This window comes from Lepisma saccharinum, chromosome 27 (assembly GCF_977018435.1).
Source record: "Lepisma saccharinum chromosome 27, izLepSacc3.1, whole genome shotgun sequence".
NCBI classification, from domain to species: Eukaryota; Metazoa; Arthropoda; class Insecta; order Zygentoma; family Lepismatidae; genus Lepisma; species Lepisma saccharinum.
In genome coordinates this window covers 4,330,038-4,353,251 of record NC_139255.1, presented here as the reverse complement: position 1 = coordinate 4,353,251, position 23,214 = coordinate 4,330,038, and the positions used below count along the sequence as shown (strand labels likewise).

The window sequence follows — 23,214 nt, the reverse complement described above, 5'->3', positions numbered from 1 at the left end:
ACCAAAAATGTCATCAATTGCCCCTTTGTGAAAAAATGTAAGAGTAGTGCCGATAGAAATTTAGGGGTGTTAGGGTTCTACTTGCTAAGTGGAGGGATAACGTCACTTTTTAACACTTTATATTCACTATTGTGCGTGATGTCTTGCAGCGCCCTAATTACGGCACTTGAACCTAATAGATCTGTTGAATCCAAATTAATTCCTAGTCCATAGCACAACATAAAAGTTTCATTAATATCATCATTCCTAAAAAACTATCCATTTGAAAATGTAGCATCTGATTCTTCCTTATTGTTAGTTTGTGAGAATACTAATGTTCTAATCTTTTTGTGCTTTACTCAAAGCTGGATATACACTTCTAAAATAAATCTAAGGTGATAGGTTCGGAGTGAAGGACGTGGTAATGTGGATTAATATACGTTGCACAAGATAAAAACCAGACGGTGAACAATTAACCTATTTAATAGAAACTGGACGTTATGTCCGAAACATTCAAATACATTGAACCTTGATACAGCAAGAATACACACAGAATACATCTGCTTATGATTTATCTTCTTCTGGCCGTGAAAACCAAGCCTTGTAGCCATACGCTTAATACCTTGACCGTATCAAAAGTTTCATTAATATCATCATTCCTAAAAAACTATCCATTTGAAAATGTAGCATCTGATGCTTCCTTATTGTTAGTTTGTGAGAATACTAATGTTCTAATCTTTTTGTGTTTTACTCAAAGCTGGATATACACTTCTAAAATAAATGTAAGGACTGTTGACGATACATGTCATCTTTTCTACGCTGCCAAAAAGTATAGCCTGGATCCTTTAACTGAATGCCTAAAGAACTCTATTAGCGCCAGTACAGCCCTTGGAGTGTTTGAATTTGGAGATCGTATGGGAGATTCTTCCTTGAAGACAATAGCTTTAAAGGTAAGAGTGTGTGGTGTTCCTACACATTTTGAAATAAGACATAGCAATTTTTTTGTATTTTTTTTCAGTTTTAGCTAGGGCTGAGTCGACACAACCATTTGCCAATACCTTAACCGATACCCACCCATACCGATGCAAATACCGATACTTGTATAATTCCAGTTTAATATACAAAATACTAGTTACTGAGTCATAACAACTTAATCATATCACCAGAGGCGCAACCACGAATTTTTGTCGGGGAGGGGGGCAAGTATCAGCATAAACGTACCAATAATAATAATAATAAGAATAACAACAACAACAATAATAATGGCAATAATAATAAGAATAAGAACAACAATAACAATAGGGGTGTAAGGTGTGACCTTCCACGTAGTACACCCTGCACGGCATTTTGCAGACGAACGAGGCTCTGGCGACTATCACTATGGCCAGTATAATTTTTGTGTGTTGTCCTGTTTTTTGTCCATGTGTGTGCTGAGTGACGCATCACAACCTGAGCTTTTAACGAAAGTCAGAATATTTTAATGTTTTAGTAACACGACACTGCAATTATGGTATTTTAGTTATGGTAAGGGACTGGACCCCGTATAATGTGACGGGTGTAGAATAGCCTAAGTGCTGACGCACCCAAAATTTTAATTCAAATTCAAACAATAACAATAGTAATAATAATATTATTATTAGTAGTAACAATAGTAGTTATTATCAGTAGTAGTAGTAGCAGTAGTAGTATTATCAAATACGTTATTATCCTAAATTGCGCAAAAAAGTGGTAGAGGTTGGTGCTGAAGCATTTGTGTTGGACCAAACGATTTCATTTTTTTCTCTTTTCAAAATGTTAAATTACACATTAATAATGGAAAACAAGCACACAAAACTGTATTTTTGAAAGACAGTATATGCATGATAAATGCATTCCGATATTAGGCTAATTCCTTGTTACATGTAACATATGTATCTTTAATGTAGAGCATATGTTTTCCTCATATGCAACATGGAGCGACGTAAAATCAGAAAATACATATGCAACTTTACTACACTAAATTATGTACGTGTTAATATTAAAAAAAAAGCAAGATTTATATTAATTGTCTCTCAAATGTGCACTCCCCTTCTCCTCCAAACAATTGTTCAAGCATTTAAGACAAAATCAATGATGAGATGTCGTTCTTCTCTCTCTGGAAATTCCCAATGCATTACAAAATACAATTATAGATTTCGAGCGAAGCGAGCAAGGAAATTTCTAGATCCCATTTTTTAAAAACTGGAAACAATATTGATTTAGTAGGGTGCAAATAATTTTACGTGGCCCCATGGGGCAGAATTGTTCTAATTTAGATCATCGTTTCTCAACCTATGGGGCGTGGGTCCTGAGGGGGCGTGTGGTGGGTCGCGAACTTGGGCTCGAAAATTTATTTACTGTGTCTTAAAAACCTATTGTTGGGCTTAGGCGCCGAATGATCTAAATTGATCGTTTAGCGCCCAGGTCCGACCCCCTCCATCCCCTAGCTACGACTCGGAACTTGATAACAAAGAGAAAAGGAGGGACTGCGAGGAAGGGAGGAAGAAAATTTTACAAAATGCTTTCCAATTTGCATAAAATTTGAAATTGGGAGAGGGCAATTGCCTCTCTGTGCCCCCTGCAGGTGCCCTTAGGAATCAATATTTACCCCTCCTTACCCCCTAGAATAGATTTCCGTCCAAGGTTGTGGAGGGCAATACCCCCCCCCCCCTTTGTGGTTGAACAACTGCATATCACATGCTATTAATGACATTAAATAACTCCGAAATTATTTTCATGCAGCATTATAACACCTGCACTTCTTTCTAGACCCAGACGATGCAAAAAGAAGAAGAAGAAGAAGAAGAACAAGTTTTTGAAATGTTAGGCAAGACTTTTTAAAGTGTTGCAATAACACTAAAAAATCGGTGGATTATTACAAGTATCGCTATTCCGATTTCATGTAAATAACATTCTTGTCGTCTAGGTTAACTTGGAGAAGAGAGGAAAACGACGTAAAATATAGTACCGCGTGAGGCACCTAAAAGTACCACCTGAAATAGCGAAGAAACCAGAAACAGTAGCGATGTGAGGTTTGCGGGAAACAAAAATATCAAATGGGGCTCGTAAATCGGAGGTATGGGGTGGGTCGAAAAATATCGACAAATGGGGCATCTGGAGCAAAGTCATATTTTTTAAATGGAACGATATACAATAACATGCATAATATAAAAGAGCACACGCAGAGAAAACACAACTCCGTTGGTCTCATGCATCTACTGCACATAGGGACGAAGATATGGCCATGTGAAAATATGCAAACCAACTAACAAGTGGCCCACTTGACCGTCAGTACCACTGCATGTACAAGTATGAGATGTCGGAAGCCATTGGACAAGATGAAGACAGAACGTGTTAAAGGAAGAAAAAATACAGTAGACATCGTCAGCACCAAGTATTTGACAGTGTTACAGAATAATGAAAATGACCATGACAGTATGTCGAAGAACCACTGCGTAAGAAGCGAAAGCCTGTCAAAGTGTGTGTTCAAAGTGGTGGCAGTCAGCTGCGATACAGGCAACGAGGCGCCCACGCAAAGATCGTTGCACAGAATGTAGCATCTCGTAGGGAATGTCCCTACAGGCCGCAGTAATGCGGTGTTGCATATCCTCTGGAGTTGTTGGCACATCCCGGTAGACAATGTCCTTCAGCTTTCCCCACAGGAAAAAGTGTAACGGTGTCAAATCTGGGGAACGAGCCGGCCATTTGACAGGCCCTCCACGTCCAATCCAACGATTTGGAAATGTATTTTCCACACATGCTGTAGCGCGTCTTGCACTTTGAGCTGGGCACCCGTCATGTTGGTACCACATGTCCCTCCTTGTCTGAAGTGGTATGTCCTCCAATAGTACAGGCAGTTCATGTTGTAAAAACTGTATGTATCGGTCAGCATTCAGTGTCCCTTGTATAAAAAAAGGGCCAATGAGATGTTCACCCACTATACCACACCACACGTTCACACTCCATGGGCGCTGGCGTTCAACTTGGCGAAGCCAATGTGGATTTGTCACCGACCAATAGTGCATGTTCCTTAGGTTGACATTTCTATGATTGGTAAAAGTTGCCTCGTCAGTGAAGAGGATACGTGACAAATCGGGTGTGTCGTGTCGTAACAACCATGTGCAAAACCGAACACGGTCCAGAAAATCATTCCCGTGAAGTTCCTGATGGAGGGAGATATGATATGGGTGAAACTTGTGTGTGTGCAGAATGCGCAATACACTTCGCTGACTCATCCCATCATCCCTGGCAATTTCAGGGGAGCTAACGTGCGGATTCACAGCAACAGCGGCGAGAACATTTGTTGCACCTGCCTCACCTGTAGTTGGCTTGTTCCGCACACGTGCTCGTGGTGTTACACTTCCGGTGTCTCTTAATTTAATAAATAACTTACCAAACAGACGTCGAGATGGCTGTCGTCTGTCCGGATATCTCTCTGCGTACACACGGTAGGCTTCTGAGACATTCTTTCGGCATTTCCCATAAATCAGGATCATGTCCGCTTTTTTTATGTTTGTGAACACCTTAATCTTCGCTCTTACCACTACGACTGCTTGCTATGAACTAACACGATCTCGTGGACCTGATATAAAACTTGCTCTGCGTAAAGGCAGTTCTGTCAGGCACCTGAGAAGTCTTACATGCCGTGGTACTGATGGTCAAGTGGGCCACTTGTTAGTTTGTTTACATATTTTCACAAGGCCATATCTTCGTTCCTATGTGCAGTAGATGCTTGAGACCAACGGCGTTGTGTTTCTCTGCGTGTGCTCTTTTATATTATGCATGTTATTGTATATCGTTCCATTTAAAAAAATATGACTTTGCTCCAGATGCCCCATTTGTCGATATTTTTCGACCCACCCCATACCATCGATTTACGAGCCCCATTTGATATTATTGTTTCCCGCAAACCTCACATCGCTACTGTTTCTGGTTTCTTCGCTATTTCAAGTGGTACTTTTAGGTGCCTCACGCGGTATACAAATACAGATATATAATAATACACACACGGCCAGGCCTGTTTATGCCCTGCTGTCCATTAACCTCTGTCATTTGCAATATCAACAAGTTGCTGCAGTATGGGTCACACATAAGACTTACACAGAAGGGTAGGATTCCATAACGCCTACCTTCTCTATCATTCCTCTCTTTATCCAACGAACTTTGGGTTTTCTTTAGCATGTCTTCCGTCCTTAGATATTCTATAAGGTCATCTACTCTTTTTATCATTGCAGCTGCTATAGCTCTTTGTATTCTCAGAGGTAGCGCTTGTATGACTTGCTTAACCAGCTCCTCTTCGCTGGACCCCTTTTTTTAAATTCTTAAAGCTCCTTAACGTTTCCCATGTATGTTCTTCCAAACTCTCAATTTTCGACCAGTCGACGTATCTTCGTTTCAAAGCTTCCAACTGTCTTTCCTTGATATCTTCGCTGCAATAATAGGCCTAATCTAAGAACTTTCTGCTAAATTCTCTAAAGTTCTTGCTTATGTTCGTTCAACTGGTACGAACCTGCCGCTAATTGTTCAGAACATGTATCGAATAGACTTAGGATCATGTGATCTGGAATGCTCATTAATCGTACATTTGTTGAGAGTTCTTTCGAAACCTTTCCTGGTCATTTCTCGGATATATTTCCGTTACATTTTGGCATATTCTCCAGCTCTTGAGGCCTACGTATCCTGGACTTGTATCTTTCGCTCCCTCTGTATTCATTTCTAGGGTAAGCAAGAACTTTTCATTGTTACTTCCTTCTTCACTGCTCTTCCACTTTCTCTTTCTCCTTTGATGTGATCCCCTATATGATTATCTTTGTTTTCTTACTCCGTTGTGGACTCATCACTGGAACGTTCTTCTTTTATTTTTCTCTTTTGACATAAGTTTCTTCTTCCTCACTTTCTGGAAGACTTGGTTTGATTTTTCCTTCTTTAACAAATAGCTTCCCTAACTTTCTTTCTACTTTTTCCACTTTCTTCTCTGTCTTATCTATTCTGCAAACTGCTTCATTTAATATTTTATCTGTTTCCTTTTCCTTCTTGTCGGTTTTTTCGTTGCTGCCTTTAACTTGTTTCTATTTTCTATAATTTCCCTTTCCACGAATAAAGTTCTCTCCTGAAATTCTTGAAAATCTCGTGCCTTTTCTTCTCTCAATTTCGATACTTCGTCTTCCATTCTTCTATTCATCTCCAAACTTCTATCATCTATCATCAACTTCGCCTCATCTATCTTCTCCACCAACGTCCTGTTTTCTTCGCACGCGTTAGCTATTCGCTTCTTCCCTCTTCTATCATATCCATCAGTTTTTTACGTTCTTTGAACCTTCTATCAAATTTTTCTTCTTATCTCGTATTGTTTTAATCGAACTTCCTATTATTTTCTTCAAGCTTTTCTCTTACTTCTGTATTACTTTCTTCAAACTTCTGCTTTAATTCTCTGTTATTTTCTTCTAACTTTTCCTCTACCTTTCTATTATTCTTATCCAGCGTCTCTTCTACCTTTCAATTACTTTCATTTATCTGCATTGATAATTTCTGGAATATTTCCATCAAGTTCATCTTTTCTGTCTTCTTTTGTCTTTTCTTCATTTTCTGTTCCTTTGCCTTTAGTCTTTCATTCTTACAAGTCTTACATGTGTAACCTTCTTCTCTTTCACTTAACCCTAGGTATTTCTCATTTCTTATCCCTTCACACATCCAATGTTTCATCTCCTTGCACAAGCTACATAGGATAATTTCCTTCTTACTTCCTTCTTCTCCACAGCAGATAAATATTTCCTTTATTTCTTCTAGTTCCTTCATTGTAGCTTCTCTGTTCTCATCCTACAACTTTATTTTCTTTCTTCATTTTTAGCTTTCTTACTCTTTGCTATCTGATTCGCAATTCTCTATGCCCCACGTTGGACGCCACTTTATGCCACCTCCTTTCTGGGTGCACACTGTATACCACAGCTAATCTCGAGGGTTATGGGTTATTTTTTGGAATGTAAATCAGAAAGCAGATATATATGCCAATGGATATAAGAATGAGAATATATATTCTGAAACCTTCACAGTTTACAAATATTATGCTTAAATTCTCAATACAAAATTATATTCTTCTTCTACGAAAGAGATTGGCTTCTTCTTCTTTCTTCTATGGAGTGGTCAACTTCTTCTTCTTTGGGGAAGGTTAGCTTCTTCTATTCTTCTGGAGAAGGTTATCTATTTCTTCTATTCTTCTGTAGAAGGAATCATCTATTTCCTCTATTCTACAAAAGGTTCATCTATTTCTTCTATTCTTCTATAGAAGAGATCATCTATTTCTTCTATTTTTCTGTAGAAGGGATCATCTAATTCTTCTATAGATTAAATGTCTTCTATTCTTCTCTAGAAGGTCATTTATTTCTTCTATTCTTCTGTAGAAGGTCATCTATTTCTTCTATTGTTCTGTGGAAGGTCATCTACTTCTTCTATTCGTCTGTAGAAGGATTAACTACTGCTTCTATTCTTCTGTAGAAGGATTAACTACTTCTTTTTTTCTATAGAAGGAATCATCTATTTCTTCTATCGATTAAATATTTCTTCTATTCATCTGTAGCTCTACTAAATTTTTCTTGTATAGAAAGGTCATCTATTTCTTCTATTTTTTAGAAGGGATCATCTATTTCTTCTATTCTCCTATAGAAGGATCAACTACTTCTTCTATTAGGAAAAGATTAACCTTTTCTTCCCTTTTTCTTTGGCATGAAGCTTGAATTCGGCTAACAAAACTCAGACGTATTTTGGGGCGACAAATCTAGATATAGCGCCACCTAACTAACGACCAAAGGGACAACCAGGATCGCTAATGTAAGAGCGCTAGCTATGGCCCAGTACGACTAAAGTCAGTTAGCTCAACCGTACTGCTTTGGGGCGACAAATATCAATATAGCGCCACCAAGGGGAAATAACCAAAAAACTAACGAGGCGTTCCTCCTCGCCAGAGAGAAAAAGACACGGATTCGAATCGACATCTTGACTTCTTTACTGTCCTATATGTCTATTTTCATGAATATTTTATTAATCATTATAATTCCTCTATTATTTTATATTTATTTTTCTATATTTACAATGGTTTAATCTAAACTCATGATCTTTCATTTGTGTCAGCCATCTTGAATTCAACTTCAGAATTTTAAATGGGAAGGGGGTGATATGACATATCAAATCAGGCTAGAATTTCCCGAGAAATGCAATAGTGAAGGTTTTTTTGATGTATCTTAAACCAGTAAAAAGTTATGACTGAATTCTTGTATCAATTTGCTTCTTTTCGAGGTGTTAGAAAAATGACTTAAAATTGGTTTAGCGCATCGGTAACACATCGAGATCAAAGTGACGTCTAGGGAGAGAAGTTCGCATGCCGGTGAAGGCACATAGTGGTTCGGATCCCACTTTAAAATGTAGGTCCAGTCCCGATTAACCTTACTGTGTATATAGTGGACTTAAAAAACCCACCAAATCGATCAATCAAAACATCGAACAACGTACTGTTAGGAAGAGGATATTCATGAATCATGAATTTCACATGATTGCCGGCAGGTAGTAGTAGCGCGTCCCCCCCCACCCCCCCGCGCTCGCATCAGATTCAAGGAAGTTGGCGACGTCGCAACAGAAAGCTTTCTGTGTACTTCACTTTGAAGTGTGTGAATCGGTTACAACAGTGCAGCATCATGCATTTCGGCGACAGCATGGTGTTGAACAGCATGTGTTTGCAGCAGTGACTCCAGACATGCTCGCATCTGTATGGGACGAATTCTCCTACCGTGTGGACATATGCCGAGCGTCCAAAGGGGATCAAATTCAGCACTTACGAACATATTTTATGTAAAAATGTATATATTGCTGTGTATTTTAAAAGCAATTACAAGCTCCTGGTTCGATAAATAACAAATATATAGCCTTTGGAAATCGGATGATTCTTTTCGAAACACCCTGTATATTTGAAGTACGGTTTCTTGATTACCAAAAGCTAGGTAGCTAAGTAGTATATTTGGTGGTAGGGAGAGGACAAGAAAGGAAGAGCTCTCCTCCAGCAGAATTGTCTACACTTAAAACTAGCTCAACATGCCCATATGAGCTTCTTGCTCTAGTGTGGAACCCTCTCTAATTCAAGAATTTTGTAAAAAAGCCCTCATGGATTCCATGAGAAAGGAAGAGCCCCTCGGATTGATGTGCCTATACTTACAAAAGGTACTTTTGTGAGATTGTTGTCCATAAACTTGTCAAAAATATGCCCTTCTTGATTTTTTTTTCGGCCACACTTAAAACTAGGCCACGACACACCCACACACACCCACCCACACCCACCCACACACACCCACACCCACCCACACACACACACATACACACACACACACACATATTGACCTTGACCTTGACCTTGACCTTGACCTTGACCCCGACCTTGACCTTGACCTTGACCTTGACCTTGACCTTGACCTTGACCCCGACCTTGACCTTGACCTTGACCTTGACCTTGACTACACCCACCCACATACACACCCACACCCACCCACATACACACCCACACCCACCCTCATATACACCCACACCCACCTACATACACACCCACACCCACCCACACATATTTACTTCCGGTCTACTTGTGGCCTATTTCTGTATTGCATCATGCTGTGCAACATCCAATAAATTATTAGATACGTGTTGTTTTCTGATTGGTTGCTTATGACGTAATGTGATTATGTGTTATATTCTGATTGGCTTATTGTTTCAGATGTGTCGTTTTCTGATTGGTTGCTTATGACGTAATTTGATGATGTGTTATATTCTGATTGGCTTATTGTTTCAATGCGGTCCGTGCTTAGGGTATATAAAGAGATTTTGCATTGCATATCAGCCAGTATTGTAAGAGGTGTTGAAGAGTAAGGTTGTGTTGTTGCAGTGCTGAACCCAACTGATATTTTTATCCAGCATAAAGATTTGATTTAAAAACCCAGGAAATTTTATATAAATACCAAAGCCAAAAATATTAACACACATACACACATACACACACATATACACATACAAATCACACTGCTGAACCCAACTGATATTTTTATCCAGCATAGAGTTTTGAATTGAAGCCCAGGAAATATATATAACCAGAAACAGGCTCTCCACAAATTATGTGAACATCATGGAGCACACAATACATTTTACAATCTCAATTTAAATTCAGGAACAAGAGATTTGGATTTGATGTATCTGGAAATATTTTTGCATCTTGAATCAACCTGCAAACAACATTACATGTTAGGCTGGGCTATTTCAACAGCAGTAAATATTTACCAAACGTTTCAACGTTAAAAAAACAATCAGAATAATATCTTCCAGGACCTGAACATGCAAACATATTTTGAAAGAAGAAACATTGCAAGATATATAAAATCAGACCACCTGTTGGATTGTTTTAGGGAAAAATTTGAAAATCTATCAGAGTATGATTTTTTTAAAGTGCAAAATGAAACAGAGGCAAGATGGGTACTTGACAGTGATGTTGGGTTTGGGTATGTGAGCATAGAATTGGGTTCTGAATATGATGATTTTGAATCCAATACATACTGGCATAGAATTGATGCATACCTGTTGCATTGTTATTGGGGAAAATATGTTGCTTTTTTTACAAAAAGTACTTCAAGTTTAGAAAAATTTAGGTTTTACAAATTTTTCCATGATCATAGAATTTATACAAACAGCAGGTGGCCTGTTGATGACATATCATGGGACACAACAATTTCCATACTTGATGAGGCAGGAAAATTGGATGTAAATTCTGGTTTATATTTTAATGAGTTGATTATGTACCTGCTTAAAAACAATATCAATTCTGGCTCATTCAATACAAGATGGACTTAAATAATTCGAGTTTTTACACAAAATACAAAGCTCTGTTTCAATACAAATATTATATCTCACATTACCTTGCTCTGCTTCTGATTTTGGGTGAGTATTTTAATTTGCTCATCACATTTGACAGAAAGGATAGGAAAATTGCACAGAGACGTGCTAACAATATTTTTTTGCTAACAATTTCAAGTTCCTTGAGTGGGAATATGTTGTTTCTAAGATCAGCATTGATTCTGTAGTACAGCATTGCTGTGGAACATGTTAAGTTCTTGGATTCTGTCACACCTATTCTAATACAATTAATATCACAAGGCACGCACCGCATAAAATCATAATTCCAAGCGATGGCATGGAGTAATTATTTTTCCACGATTCCATATCAGACATACTGCAATTGGAGCTTCAACAATTCGGGACTGTGCAATATATTGTCTATAAATGTAGGAAAAATAATATTGTACGGGTTGCAAACAAAACTCCCAAAGCTTATGTATTTCAGGTTTCTTAAATTTGAAACAGAATCCAAACTGTCTGGAAGTTCATAAAAATGAAGCTATTCTACAAGCGGGTCTATCTCAGCTTCTGCATGATATATTTGAGCAAGAGGTGATGTGTTTATAATATTTGTTGGTATAGAGGTTTGTTCTGAGTCTTATCAATTATGAACAGCTCTGCTGCATGTTGTGATGATGAATATCTAGTCCCTAAACCTAACAGAGCTGTGCAGTGATGTTGTTATTGGGAACAGGATTCAAATCCTACACAGAGTTATGGATAGGAGTGATTGCCATGAAATTATATCTAGATCCCTGTGCAATAATGCTGTTATTGGGAACAGGATTCAAATCCTACACAGATACAGATTCTTGCTGAGCTTAATAGGTGATTGTCATGGAAGATTTATGCTGTCATTAGGTACAAAATTTAATTACACAGACACAGATATAATATCTAGATGCATACGGAACTGTGGTTTCTATAAATCTATATTCAATATTCCTATACCTGACAGATGTGCGGTGATGCTGTTATTGGGAACAAGATTCAAATCCCACACAGAAACAGATTTTTGCTGGGCTTAGAACTATTATGGATAGGTGATTGCCATGAAATAATACCTGACAGAGCTGTGCAGTGATGCTGTTATTGGGAACAATTGTAACAGAGCTGTGGTTTCCATACTCAATATCCCTATACCTGACAGAGCTGTGCAGTGATGCTGTTATTGGAACAGGATTCAAATATACAGATTCTTGCTAAACTTAGAACTATGCCATGAACAAGGTGATATAATTATTGGGAACAAGCTTCAAATCCTCGCACAAATACAGATTATTGCTGAGCTTAGAGTGAAGATACCAGTGATATAATTATTGGGAACAGGATTCAAATTATGGATAGGTGATTACCATGAAGATACTCAATATTTTTGTTATTAGGTACAATACAGATACAAAAATATTCATTAACAGAGCTGTGCGGTGATGTTGTTATTGGGAACAGGATTCAAATCCTACACAGATACAGAGCCTTGGAATTATTATGGATAGGTGATTGCCATGAAGATAGATACTCAATATCCCTTTACATGACAGAGCTGTGCAATTATTGGGAATTGGAACTTAGGTACAAGATTCAATTACACAGATACAGACACGGAAATAATATCTAGTTAACAGAGCTGTAGTTTCTATAAATTTATACTTAATATCCTATACCGTGCAGTGATGCTGTTATTGGGAACAAGCTTCAAATCTCACACAGATATAGAGCTTTGGAATTATTATAGATAAGTGATTGCCATGAAGATAGATATTAGACACTAACACAGTATCAATAAATTTATAATTTAATAGAGCTGTGCGGTGATGTTGTTATTGGGAACAGGATTCAAATCATGGATAGGTGATTGTCATGAAGATAGATATTAGATACAGATACAGAAATAATATTTTCCATAAATCTATACTTAATATCCCTATACCTGACAGAGCTGTGCGGTGATGTTGTTATTGGGAACAGGATTCAAATCATGGATAGGTGATTGTCATGAGGATAGATATTAGATACAGATACAGAAATAATATTTTCTATCAATCTATACTAATATCCTTATACCTGACAGAACTGTGTGGTTAATATTATTAGGAACAAGGTTTAAATCTTACACAGATATAGAGCGGAATTATTATGGATAGGTGATTGCCATGAGGATAGATACTCAATATCTCTGCTGTTATTGGACACAAATACAGAGAATGAAATCATAAATCTATACTCAATATCCCTACACCTAACAGAGCTGTGTAGTGACGCTGTTATTGGGAACAGGATTCAAATCATGGATAGGTGATTGCCATGAGGATAGATATTAGATATAGATATAAAAATAATATTTATCCATAAATCTATACTCGATTTAATAGAGCTGTGTAGTGATGCTGTTATTGGGAACAGGATTCAAATCATGGATAGGTGATTGCCCTATACCTAACAAAGCTGTGCGGTGATATAATTATTGGGAACAGGATTCAAATCTTACACAAATACAGAGCGGAATTATTATGGATAGGTGATTGTCATGAATATAGATATTAGACACAAACACAAACAGATACAGAGCCTTGCTTGAAACTGCTGCTGAAATAACATCTAGATGCTTCGTCCCTGACAGAGCTGTGCTGTTATTGGGAAGAAGTTTTGGAATCTAGATATTTTAATATATAAAAGATACATACTTAAATCTATACTCAATATTCCTATCCCTAACAATTACAAATCACACAGACACAGAGCCTTGCTCGGAACTGTTGCTGAAATAACATCTAGATGTTTCATCCCTGACAGAGCTGTGCTGTTATTGGGAACAAGCTTCAAACTTGGAATCTAGATATTTTAATAGATAGAAGATATATTCTTAATTAAATCTATACTCAATATCTCTATACCTAACAATTACAAATCACACAGATACAGAGCCTTGCTCGGAACTGTTGCTGAAATAACATCTAGATGTTTCATCCCTGACAGAGCTGTCGTGTTATTGGGAACAAGCTTCAAACTTGGAATCTAGATATTTTAATACATAGAAGATATATACCTACTTAATTAAATCTATACTCAATATCCTATCCCTATCCCCAACAATTACAAATCATACAGACACAGAGCCTTGCTGATATTTCTACAAGCACGAAATTGTTGCTGTAACATCTAGATGTTTCATCCCTAACAGAGCTGTGCTGTTATTGGGACTAAGCATCAAATCCCACACAGATACAGAGTCTTGGAATCTAGAGATTTTAATAGATAGAAGATACATACTTAATTAAATCTATACTTAATATTCCTATCCCTAACAATTACAAATATTTCTACAACATTTACATGTTTCCTATACATAACAGAGCTGTGCTGTTATTGGGACTAAGCCTCAAATCCTACACAGATACAGAGCCTTGGAATCTAGAGATTTTAATAGATCGAAGATATATAATTAATTAATTTTATACTCAATATTTCTATCCTAACAATTACAATCATGGAACTGTTTGAACTAAATCTAGATGTTTCATCCCTGACAGAGCTGTGCTGCTTCAAATTCCACACAGACACAGAGGCTTGGATTCTAGATATTTTAATATTCCTATCTTGAACAATTACAAATATTTATACAAGCATGGAACTGTTGCTGGAATAACATCTAGATGTTTCACCCCTGACAGAGCTGTGCGGTGAGGAACAATCTTCAAATTCCACACAGATACAGAGGCTTGGAATCTAGATATTTTAATAGATAGAAGATACATACTTAATTAAATCTATATTCAATATCCCTATCCCTAACAATTATAAATATTGATACAGGCATGGAACTATTGCTGAAATATTTTATCCCTGACAGAGCTGTGTGGTGATGCTCAAATCCCACACAGATACAGAGCCTTGTAATTTTTAATAGATAGAAGATACATACTTAATTCAATATTCCTATTCTTAACAATTACAAGTATGGAACTGTTGATAACATCTAGACGTTTCATCCCTGACAGAGCTGTGTAGTGATGCTCAAATCCCACACACAGAGCCTTGGAATCTTTAATAGATAGAAGATACAAACTATATTCAATATTCATATCCCTAACAATTACAAGTAGGGAACTGTTGATAGCATCTAGATGTTTCTTCCCTGACAGAGCTGTGCGGTGATGCTGTTATGAGGAACAAGCTTGGAATTGTTATGGATAGGTGAAGTGAAAAATTGAATCAATATTTAGAATGGAGCCTTGCTGATATTTTTACAAGCATAGAATTGTTCTATGTTGTGTATAGTGTCTTGTTTTGTTGATATTGTTATTGAAATAATAGTAACAGAGCTGTGTTGTGTTTAAGATAAGAATACATACCTGGATCTGTATACATATTTAATAATATCCCTATCCCTGACAAAGCTGTGCTGTGATGCTGTTATTAGGTACAGGCTTCAGGAAATTATACCCAAGCAAATATCAAAAATGTATGTACTATTGCAAGTGTCATGCCTGTTCCTTTATAAACGTTTCAACATACGTTCCAGCTGTGCACAGCTGGAACGTATGTTGAAACGTTTATAAAGGAACAGGCATGACACTTGCAATAGTACATACATTTTTGATATTTGCTTGGGTATAATTTCCTGAAGCCTGTACCTAATAACAGCATCACAGCACAGCTTTGTCAGGGATAGGGATATTATTAAATATGTATACAGATCCAGGTATGTATTCTTATCTTAAACACAACACAGCTCTGTTACTATTATTTCAATAACAATATCAACAAAACAAGACACTATACACAACATAGAACAATTCTATGCTTGTAAAAATATCAGCAAGGCTCCATTCTAAATATTGATTCAATTTTTCACTTCACCTATCCATAACAATTCCAAGCTTGTTCCTCATAACAGCATCACCGCACAGCTCTGTCAGGGAAGAAACATCTAGATGCTATCAACAGTTCCCTACTTGTAATTGTTAGGGATATGAATATTGAATATAGTTTGTATCTTCTATCTATTAAAGATTCCAAGGCTCTGTGTGTGGGATTTGAGCATCACTACACAGCTCTGTCAGGGATGAAACGTCTAGATGTTATCAACAGTTCCATACTTGTAATTGTTAAGAATAGGAATATTGAATTAAGTATGTATCTTCTATCTATTAAAAATTACAAGGCTCTGTATCTGTGTGGGATTTGAGCATCACCACACAGCTCTGTCAGGGATAAAATATTTCAGCAATAGTTCCATGCCTGTATCAATATTTATAATTGTTAGGGATAGGGATATTGAATATAGATTTAATTAAGTATGTATCTTCTATCTATTAAAATATCTAGATTCCAAGCCTCTGTATCTGTGTGGAATTTGAAGATTGTTCCTCACCGCACAGCTCTGTCAGGGGTGAAACATCTAGATGTTATTCCAGCAACAGTTCCATGCTTGTATAAATATTTGTAATTGTTCAAGATAGGAATATTAAAATATCTAGAATCCAAGCCTCTGTGTCTGTGTGGAATTTGAAGCAGCACAGCTCTGTCAGGGATGAAACATCTAGATTTAGTTCAAACAGTTCCATGATTGTAATTGTTAGGATAGAAATATTGAGTATAAAATTAATTAATTATATATCTTCGATCTATTAAAATCTCTAGATTCCAAGGCTCTGTATCTGTGTAGGATTTGAGGCTTAGTCCCAATAACAGCACAGCTCTGTTATGTATAGGAAACATGTAAATGTTGTAGAAATATTTGTAATTGTTAGGGATAGGAATATTAAGTATAGATTTAATTAAGTATGTATCTTCTATCTATTAAAATCTCTAGATTCCAAGACTCTGTATCTGTGTGGGATTTGATGCTTAGTCCCAATAACAGCACAGCTCTGTTAGGGATGAAACATCTAGATGTTACAGCAACAATTTCGTGCTTGTAGAAATATCAGCAAGGCTCTGTGTCTGTATGATTTGTAATTGTTGGGGATAGGGATAGGATATTGAGTATAGATTTAATTAAGTAGGTATATATCTTCTATGTATTAAAATATCTAGATTCCAAGTTTGAAGCTTGTTCCCAATAACACGACAGCTCTGTCAGGGATGAAACATCTAGATGTTATTTCAGCAACAGTTCCGAGCAAGGCTCTGTATCTGTGTGATTTGTAATTGTTAGGTATAGAGATATTGAGTATAGATTTAATTAAGAATATATCTTCTATCTATTAAAATATCTAGATTCCAAGTTTGAAGCTTGTTCCCAATAACAGCACAGCTCTGTCAGGGATGAAACATCTAGATGTTATTTCAGCAACAGTTCCGAGCAAGGCTCTGTGTCTGTGTGATTTGTAATTGTTAGGGATAGGAATATTGAGTATAGATTTAAGTATGTATCTTTTATATATTAAAATATCTAGATTCCAAAACTTCTTCCCAATAACAGCACAGCTCTGTCAGGGACGAAGCATCTAGATGTTATTTCAGCAGCAGTTTCAAGCAAGGCTCTGTATCTGTTTGTGTTTGTGTCTAATATCTATATTCATGACAATCACCTATCCATAATAATTCCGCTCTGTATTTGTGTAAGATTTGAATCCTGTTCCCAATAATTATATCACCGCACAGCTTTGTTAGGTATAGGGCAATCACCTATCCATGATTTGAATCCTGTTCCCAATAACAGCATCACTACACAGCTCTATTAAATCGAGTATAGATTTATGGATAAATATTATTTTTATATCTATATCTAATATCTATCCTCATGGCAATCACCTATCCATGATTTGAATCCTGTTCCCAATAACAGCGTCACTACACAGCTCTGTTAGGTGTAGGGATATTGAGTATAGATTTATGATTTCATTCTCTGTATTTGTGTCCAATAACAGCAGAGATATTGAGTATCTATCCTCATGGCAATCACCTATCCATAATAATTCCGCTCTATATCTGTGTAAGATTTAAACCTTGTTCCTAATAATATTAACCACACAGTTCTGTCAGGTATAAGGATATTAGTATAGATTGATAGAAAATATTATTTCTGTATCTGTATCTAATATCTATCCTCATGACAATCACCTATCCATGATTTGAATCCTGTTCCCAATAACAACATCACCGCACAGCTCTGTCAGGTATAGGGATATTAAGTATAGATTTATGGAAAATATTATTTCTGTATCTGTATCTAATATCTATCTTCATGACAATCACCTATCCATGATTTGAATCCTGTTCCCAATAACAACATCACCGCACAGCTCTATTAAATTATAAATTTATTGATACTGTGTTAGTGTCTAATATCTATCTTCATGGCAATCACTTATCTATAATAATTCCAAAGCTCTATATCTGTGTGAGATTTGAAGCTTGTTCCCAATAACAGCATCACTGCACGGTATAGGATATTAAGTATAAATTTATAGAAACTACAGCTCTGTTAACTAGATATTATTTCCGTGTCTGTATCTGTGTAATTGAATCTTGTACCTAAGTTCCAATTCCCAATAATTGCACAGCTCTGTCATGTAAAGGGATATTGAGTATCTATCTTCATGGCAATCACCTATCCATAATAATTCCAAGGCTCTGTATCTGTGTAGGATTTGAATCCTGTTCCCAATAACAACATCACCGCACAGCTCTGTTAATGAATATTTTTGTATCTGTATTGTACCTAATAACAAAAATATTGAGTATCTTCATGGTAATCACCTATCCATAATTTGAATCCTGTTCCCAATAATTATATCACTGGTATCTTCACTCTAAGCTCAGCAATAATCTGTATTTGTGCGAGGATTTGAAGCTTGTTCCCAATAATTATATCACCTTGTTCATGGCATAGTTCTAAGTTTAGCAAGAATCTGTATATTTGAATCCTGTTCCAATAACAGCATCACTGCACAGCTCTGTCAGGTATAGGGATATTGAGTATGGAAACCACAGCTCTGTTACAATTGTTCCCAATAACAGCATCACTGCACAGCTCTGTCAGGTATTATTTCATGGCAATCACCTATCCATAATAGTTCTAAGCCCAGCAAAAATCTGTTTCTGTGTGGGATTTGAATCTTGTTCCCAATAACAGCATCACCGCACATCTGTCAGGTATAGGAATATTGAATATAGATTTATAGAAACCACAGTTCCGTATGCATCTAGATATTATATCTGTGTCTGTGTAATTAAATTTTGTACCTAATGACAGCATAAATCTTCCATGACAATCACCTATTAAGCTCAGCAAGAATCTGTATCTGTGTAGGATTTGAATCCTGTTCCCAATAACAGCATTATTGCACAGGGATCTAGATATAATTTCATGGCAATCACTCCTATCCATAACTCTGTGTAGGATTTGAATCCTGTTCCCAATAACAACATCACTGCACAGCTCTGTTAGGTTTAGGGACTAGATATTCATCATCACAACATGCAGCAGAGCTGTTCATAATTGATAAGACTCAGAACAAACCTCTATACCAACAAATATTATAAACACATCACCTCTTGCTCAAATATATCATGCAGAAGCTGAGATAGACCCGCTTGTAGAATAGCTTCATTTTTATGAACTTCCAGACAGTTTGGATTCTGTTTCAAATTTAAGAAACCTGAAATACATAAGCTTTGGGAGTTTTGTTTGCAACCCGTACAATATTATTTTTCCTACATTTATAGACAATATATTGCACAGTCCCGAATTGTTGAAGCTCCAATTGCAGTATGTCTGATATGGAATCGTGGAAAAATAATTACTCCATGCCATCGCTTGGAATTATGATTTTATGCGGTGCGTGCCTTGTGATATTAATTGTATTAGAATAGGTGTGACAGAATCCAAGAACTTAACATGTTCCACAGCAATGCTGTACTACAGAATCAATGCTGATCTTAGAAACAACATATTCCCACTCAAGGAACTTGAAATTGTTAGCAAAAAAATATTGTTAGCACGTCTCTGTGCAATTTTCCTATCCTTTCTGTCAAATGTGATGAGCAAATTAAAATACTCACCCAAAATCAGAAGCAGAGCAAGGTAATGTGAGATATAATATTTGTATTGAAACAGAGCTTTGTATTTTGTGTAAAAACTCGAATTATTTAAGTCCATCTTGTATTGAATGAGCCAGAATTGATATTGTTTTTAAGCAGGTACATAATCAACTCATTAAAATATAAACCAGAATTTACATCCAATTTTCCTGCCTCATCAAGTATGGAAATTGTTGTGTCCCATGATATGTCATCAACAGGCCACCTGCTGTTTGTATAAATTCTATGATCATGGAAAAATTTGTAAAACCTAAATTTTTCTAAACTTGAAGTACTTTTTGTAAAAAAAGCAACATATTTTCCCCAATAACAATGCAACAGGTATGCATCAATTCTATGCCAGTATGTATTGGATTCAAAATCATCATATTCAGAACCCAATTCTATGCTCACATACCCAAACCCAACATCACTGTCAAGTACCCATCTTGCCTCTGTTTCATTTTGCACTTTAAAAAAATCATACTCTGATAGATTTTCAAATTTTTCCCTAAAACAATCCAACAGGTGGTCTGATTTTATATATCTTGCAATGTTTCTTCTTTCAAAATATGTTTGCATGTTCAGGTCCTGGAAGATATTATTCTGATTGTTTTTTTAACGTTGAAACGTTTGGTAAATATTTACTGCTGTTGAAATAGCCCAGCCTAACATGTAATGTTGTTTGCAGGTTGATTCAAGATGCAAAAATATTTCCAGATACATCAAATCCAAATCTCTTGTTCCTGAATTTAAATTGAGATTGTAAAATGTATTGTGTGCTCCATGATGTTCACATAATTTGTGGAGAGCCTGTTTCTGGTTATATATATTTCCTGGGCTTCAATTCAAAACTCTATGCTGGATAAAAATATCAGTTGGGTTCAGCAGTGTGATTTGTATGTGTATATGTGTGTGTATGTGTGTATGTGTGTTAATATTTTTGGCTTTGGTATTTATATAAAATTTCCTGGGTTTTTAAATCAAATCTTTATGCTGGATAAAAATATCAGTTGGGTTCAGCACTGCAACAACACAACCTTACTCTTCAACACCTCTTACAATACTGGCTGATATGCAATGCAAAATCTCTTTATATACCCTAAGCACGGACCGCATTGAAACAATAAGCCAATCAGAATATAACACATCATCAAATTACGTCATAAGCAACCAATCAGAAAACGACACATCTGAAACAATAAGCCAATCAGAATATAACACATAATCACATTACGTCATAAGCAACCAATCAGAAAACAACACGTATCTAATAATTTATTGGATGTTGCACAGCATGATGCAATACAGAAATAGGCCACAAGTAGACCGGAAGTAAATATGTGTGGGTGGGTGTGGGTGTGTATGTAGGTGGGTGTGGGTGTATATGAGGGTGGGTGTGGGTGTGTATGTGGGTGGGTGTGGGTGTGTATGTGGGTGGGTGTAGTCAAGGTCAAGGTCAAGGTCAAGGTCGGGGTCAAGGTCAAGGTCAAGGTCAAGGTCAAGGTCGGGGTCAAGGTCAAGGTCAAGGTCAAGGTCAAGGTCAAGGTCAAGGTCAATATGTGTGTGTGTGTGTGTGTATGTGTGTGTGTGTGGGTGGGTGTGGGTGTGTGTGGGTGGGTGTGGGTGGGTGTGTGTGGGTGTGTCGTGGCCTAGTTTTAAGTGTGGCCGAAAAAAAAATCAAGAAGGGCATATTTTTGACAAGTTTATGGACAACAATCTCACAAAAGTACCTTTTGTAAGTATAGGCACATCAATCCGAGGGGCTCTTCCTTTCTCATGGAATCCATGAGGGCTTTTTTACAAAATTCTTGAATTAGAGAGGGTTCCACACTAGAGCAAGAAGCTCATATGGGCATGTTGAGCTAGTTTTAAGTGTAGACAATTCTGCTGGAGGAGAGCTCTTCCTTTCTTGTCCTCTCCCTACCACCAAATATACTACTTTCTTCCATCCACTCTTTATTCATCGTACACTTAAGGTCATGCTCTTTTATACAGGGTGTCCGAAAAGTAACGCAGCCGAGATTTCGAACGTAGGTAACTTTTGTACAAATAACGATAAAGACATGGGTATTAACTTTGTCTATGTGGAAATGTCTGAAACATTAAACAAGAAAATGATACTCTACATGAACGTTCAGTACTGGGAAAAAGTTAGTAAGGTGTAGAAAAAGTTTTTGTGTAAAGTATAAACAAATCTGGATAAAATGCAGATGTGTAGTCGCTTGCGAAAATTTTCAATGCGTTTCCATGGTCTGTGTGGTTATTTATCGAACTGATAAAAGAACGATTTTTTTACGCATTTTATACATTATGGATGATTTTGTAGGGTAATATTCATAAAAAAGTATGTTCTTTCGAAATTGAGAAGTGTACTGGCAACATCGGTCGTGTCAGAGGGCAGTACCAAGTGTACATCTATTTGGCTATGTTATTCTATCAATCAGCTGAAATAAAATATTTGGAATTTATCGTAGAAGAAGAGGGAGGTTAGGTAGGTTTGGTTTATCTACGATAAATTTCAAATCTCTTATTTCATCTGATTGATTAATATAGCCAGATGTCAGGAACGTACGTACATCCGATCTAGTGCGATCAGACTTATTAATTTATGTGAGTAAATCACAATATTTAGGGAACAGTAAATTTTCTTTGTAATTTTTTCTTGCACATATGATGTGTGCTGCAATATGGATATATTAGGCGCATCCAGAAAGTAAGTTTCCCACTCACCCACAGGTGGCAGGCCATGCGTATTGAAACCAGTTTTGCGCACGCGTAAGAGGCACATGCCCTGGCTAGTGAATGTCCTAGAAGACGCCTCCCGAAAGTCCTCAGTAGCGTCGCGGCAGCGATGAAACATGGCGGCTCTTATTCCATCTCCCGCCGCGTGCGAGGTTCGTTCGGTGATCAAGTTCTTGAACGCACAAAACATACAGCAGATCGAAATTCATCGACAGCTGTGCCAGGTGTATGGTGCCAGACGTCATGAGAAAACATATGGTGCGTCGTTGGTGCACGACATTTACTGAAGGCCGGCAAAATGTACATGACGACGAGCGCAGTGATGTGCACGGTGTTCTGGGACAGACAAGGCATTCTGCTCATCGAGTTTCTGCCCAGAGGTGAGACTGTGAACGCTAACCGTTATTGTGAAACACTGTGGACATTGCGACGAGCCATTCAGAATAAGCAACGCGGTAAGCTCAGTGCTTGGGTGATCTTGCTGCACGACAATGCGAAGCCGCGTATGGCTAGGCGCACTGCAGC

General features: G+C 37.1%; 1 protein-coding gene across 1 annotated transcript in view; it reads left to right on the top strand.

Annotated features, from left to right (window-relative positions):
• LOC145980113 (BTB/POZ domain-containing protein 6-like) overlaps positions 1-23,214 on the top strand; it is a 38,529-nt gene that overhangs the window by 7,601 nt on the left and 7,714 nt on the right. The window contains exon 4 of the mRNA XM_083113116.1: positions 737-929. Within this exon, the coding sequence (XP_082969242.1) occupies positions 737-929 (193 nt within the window). The remainder of the gene's footprint in view (positions 1-736; positions 930-23,214) is intronic.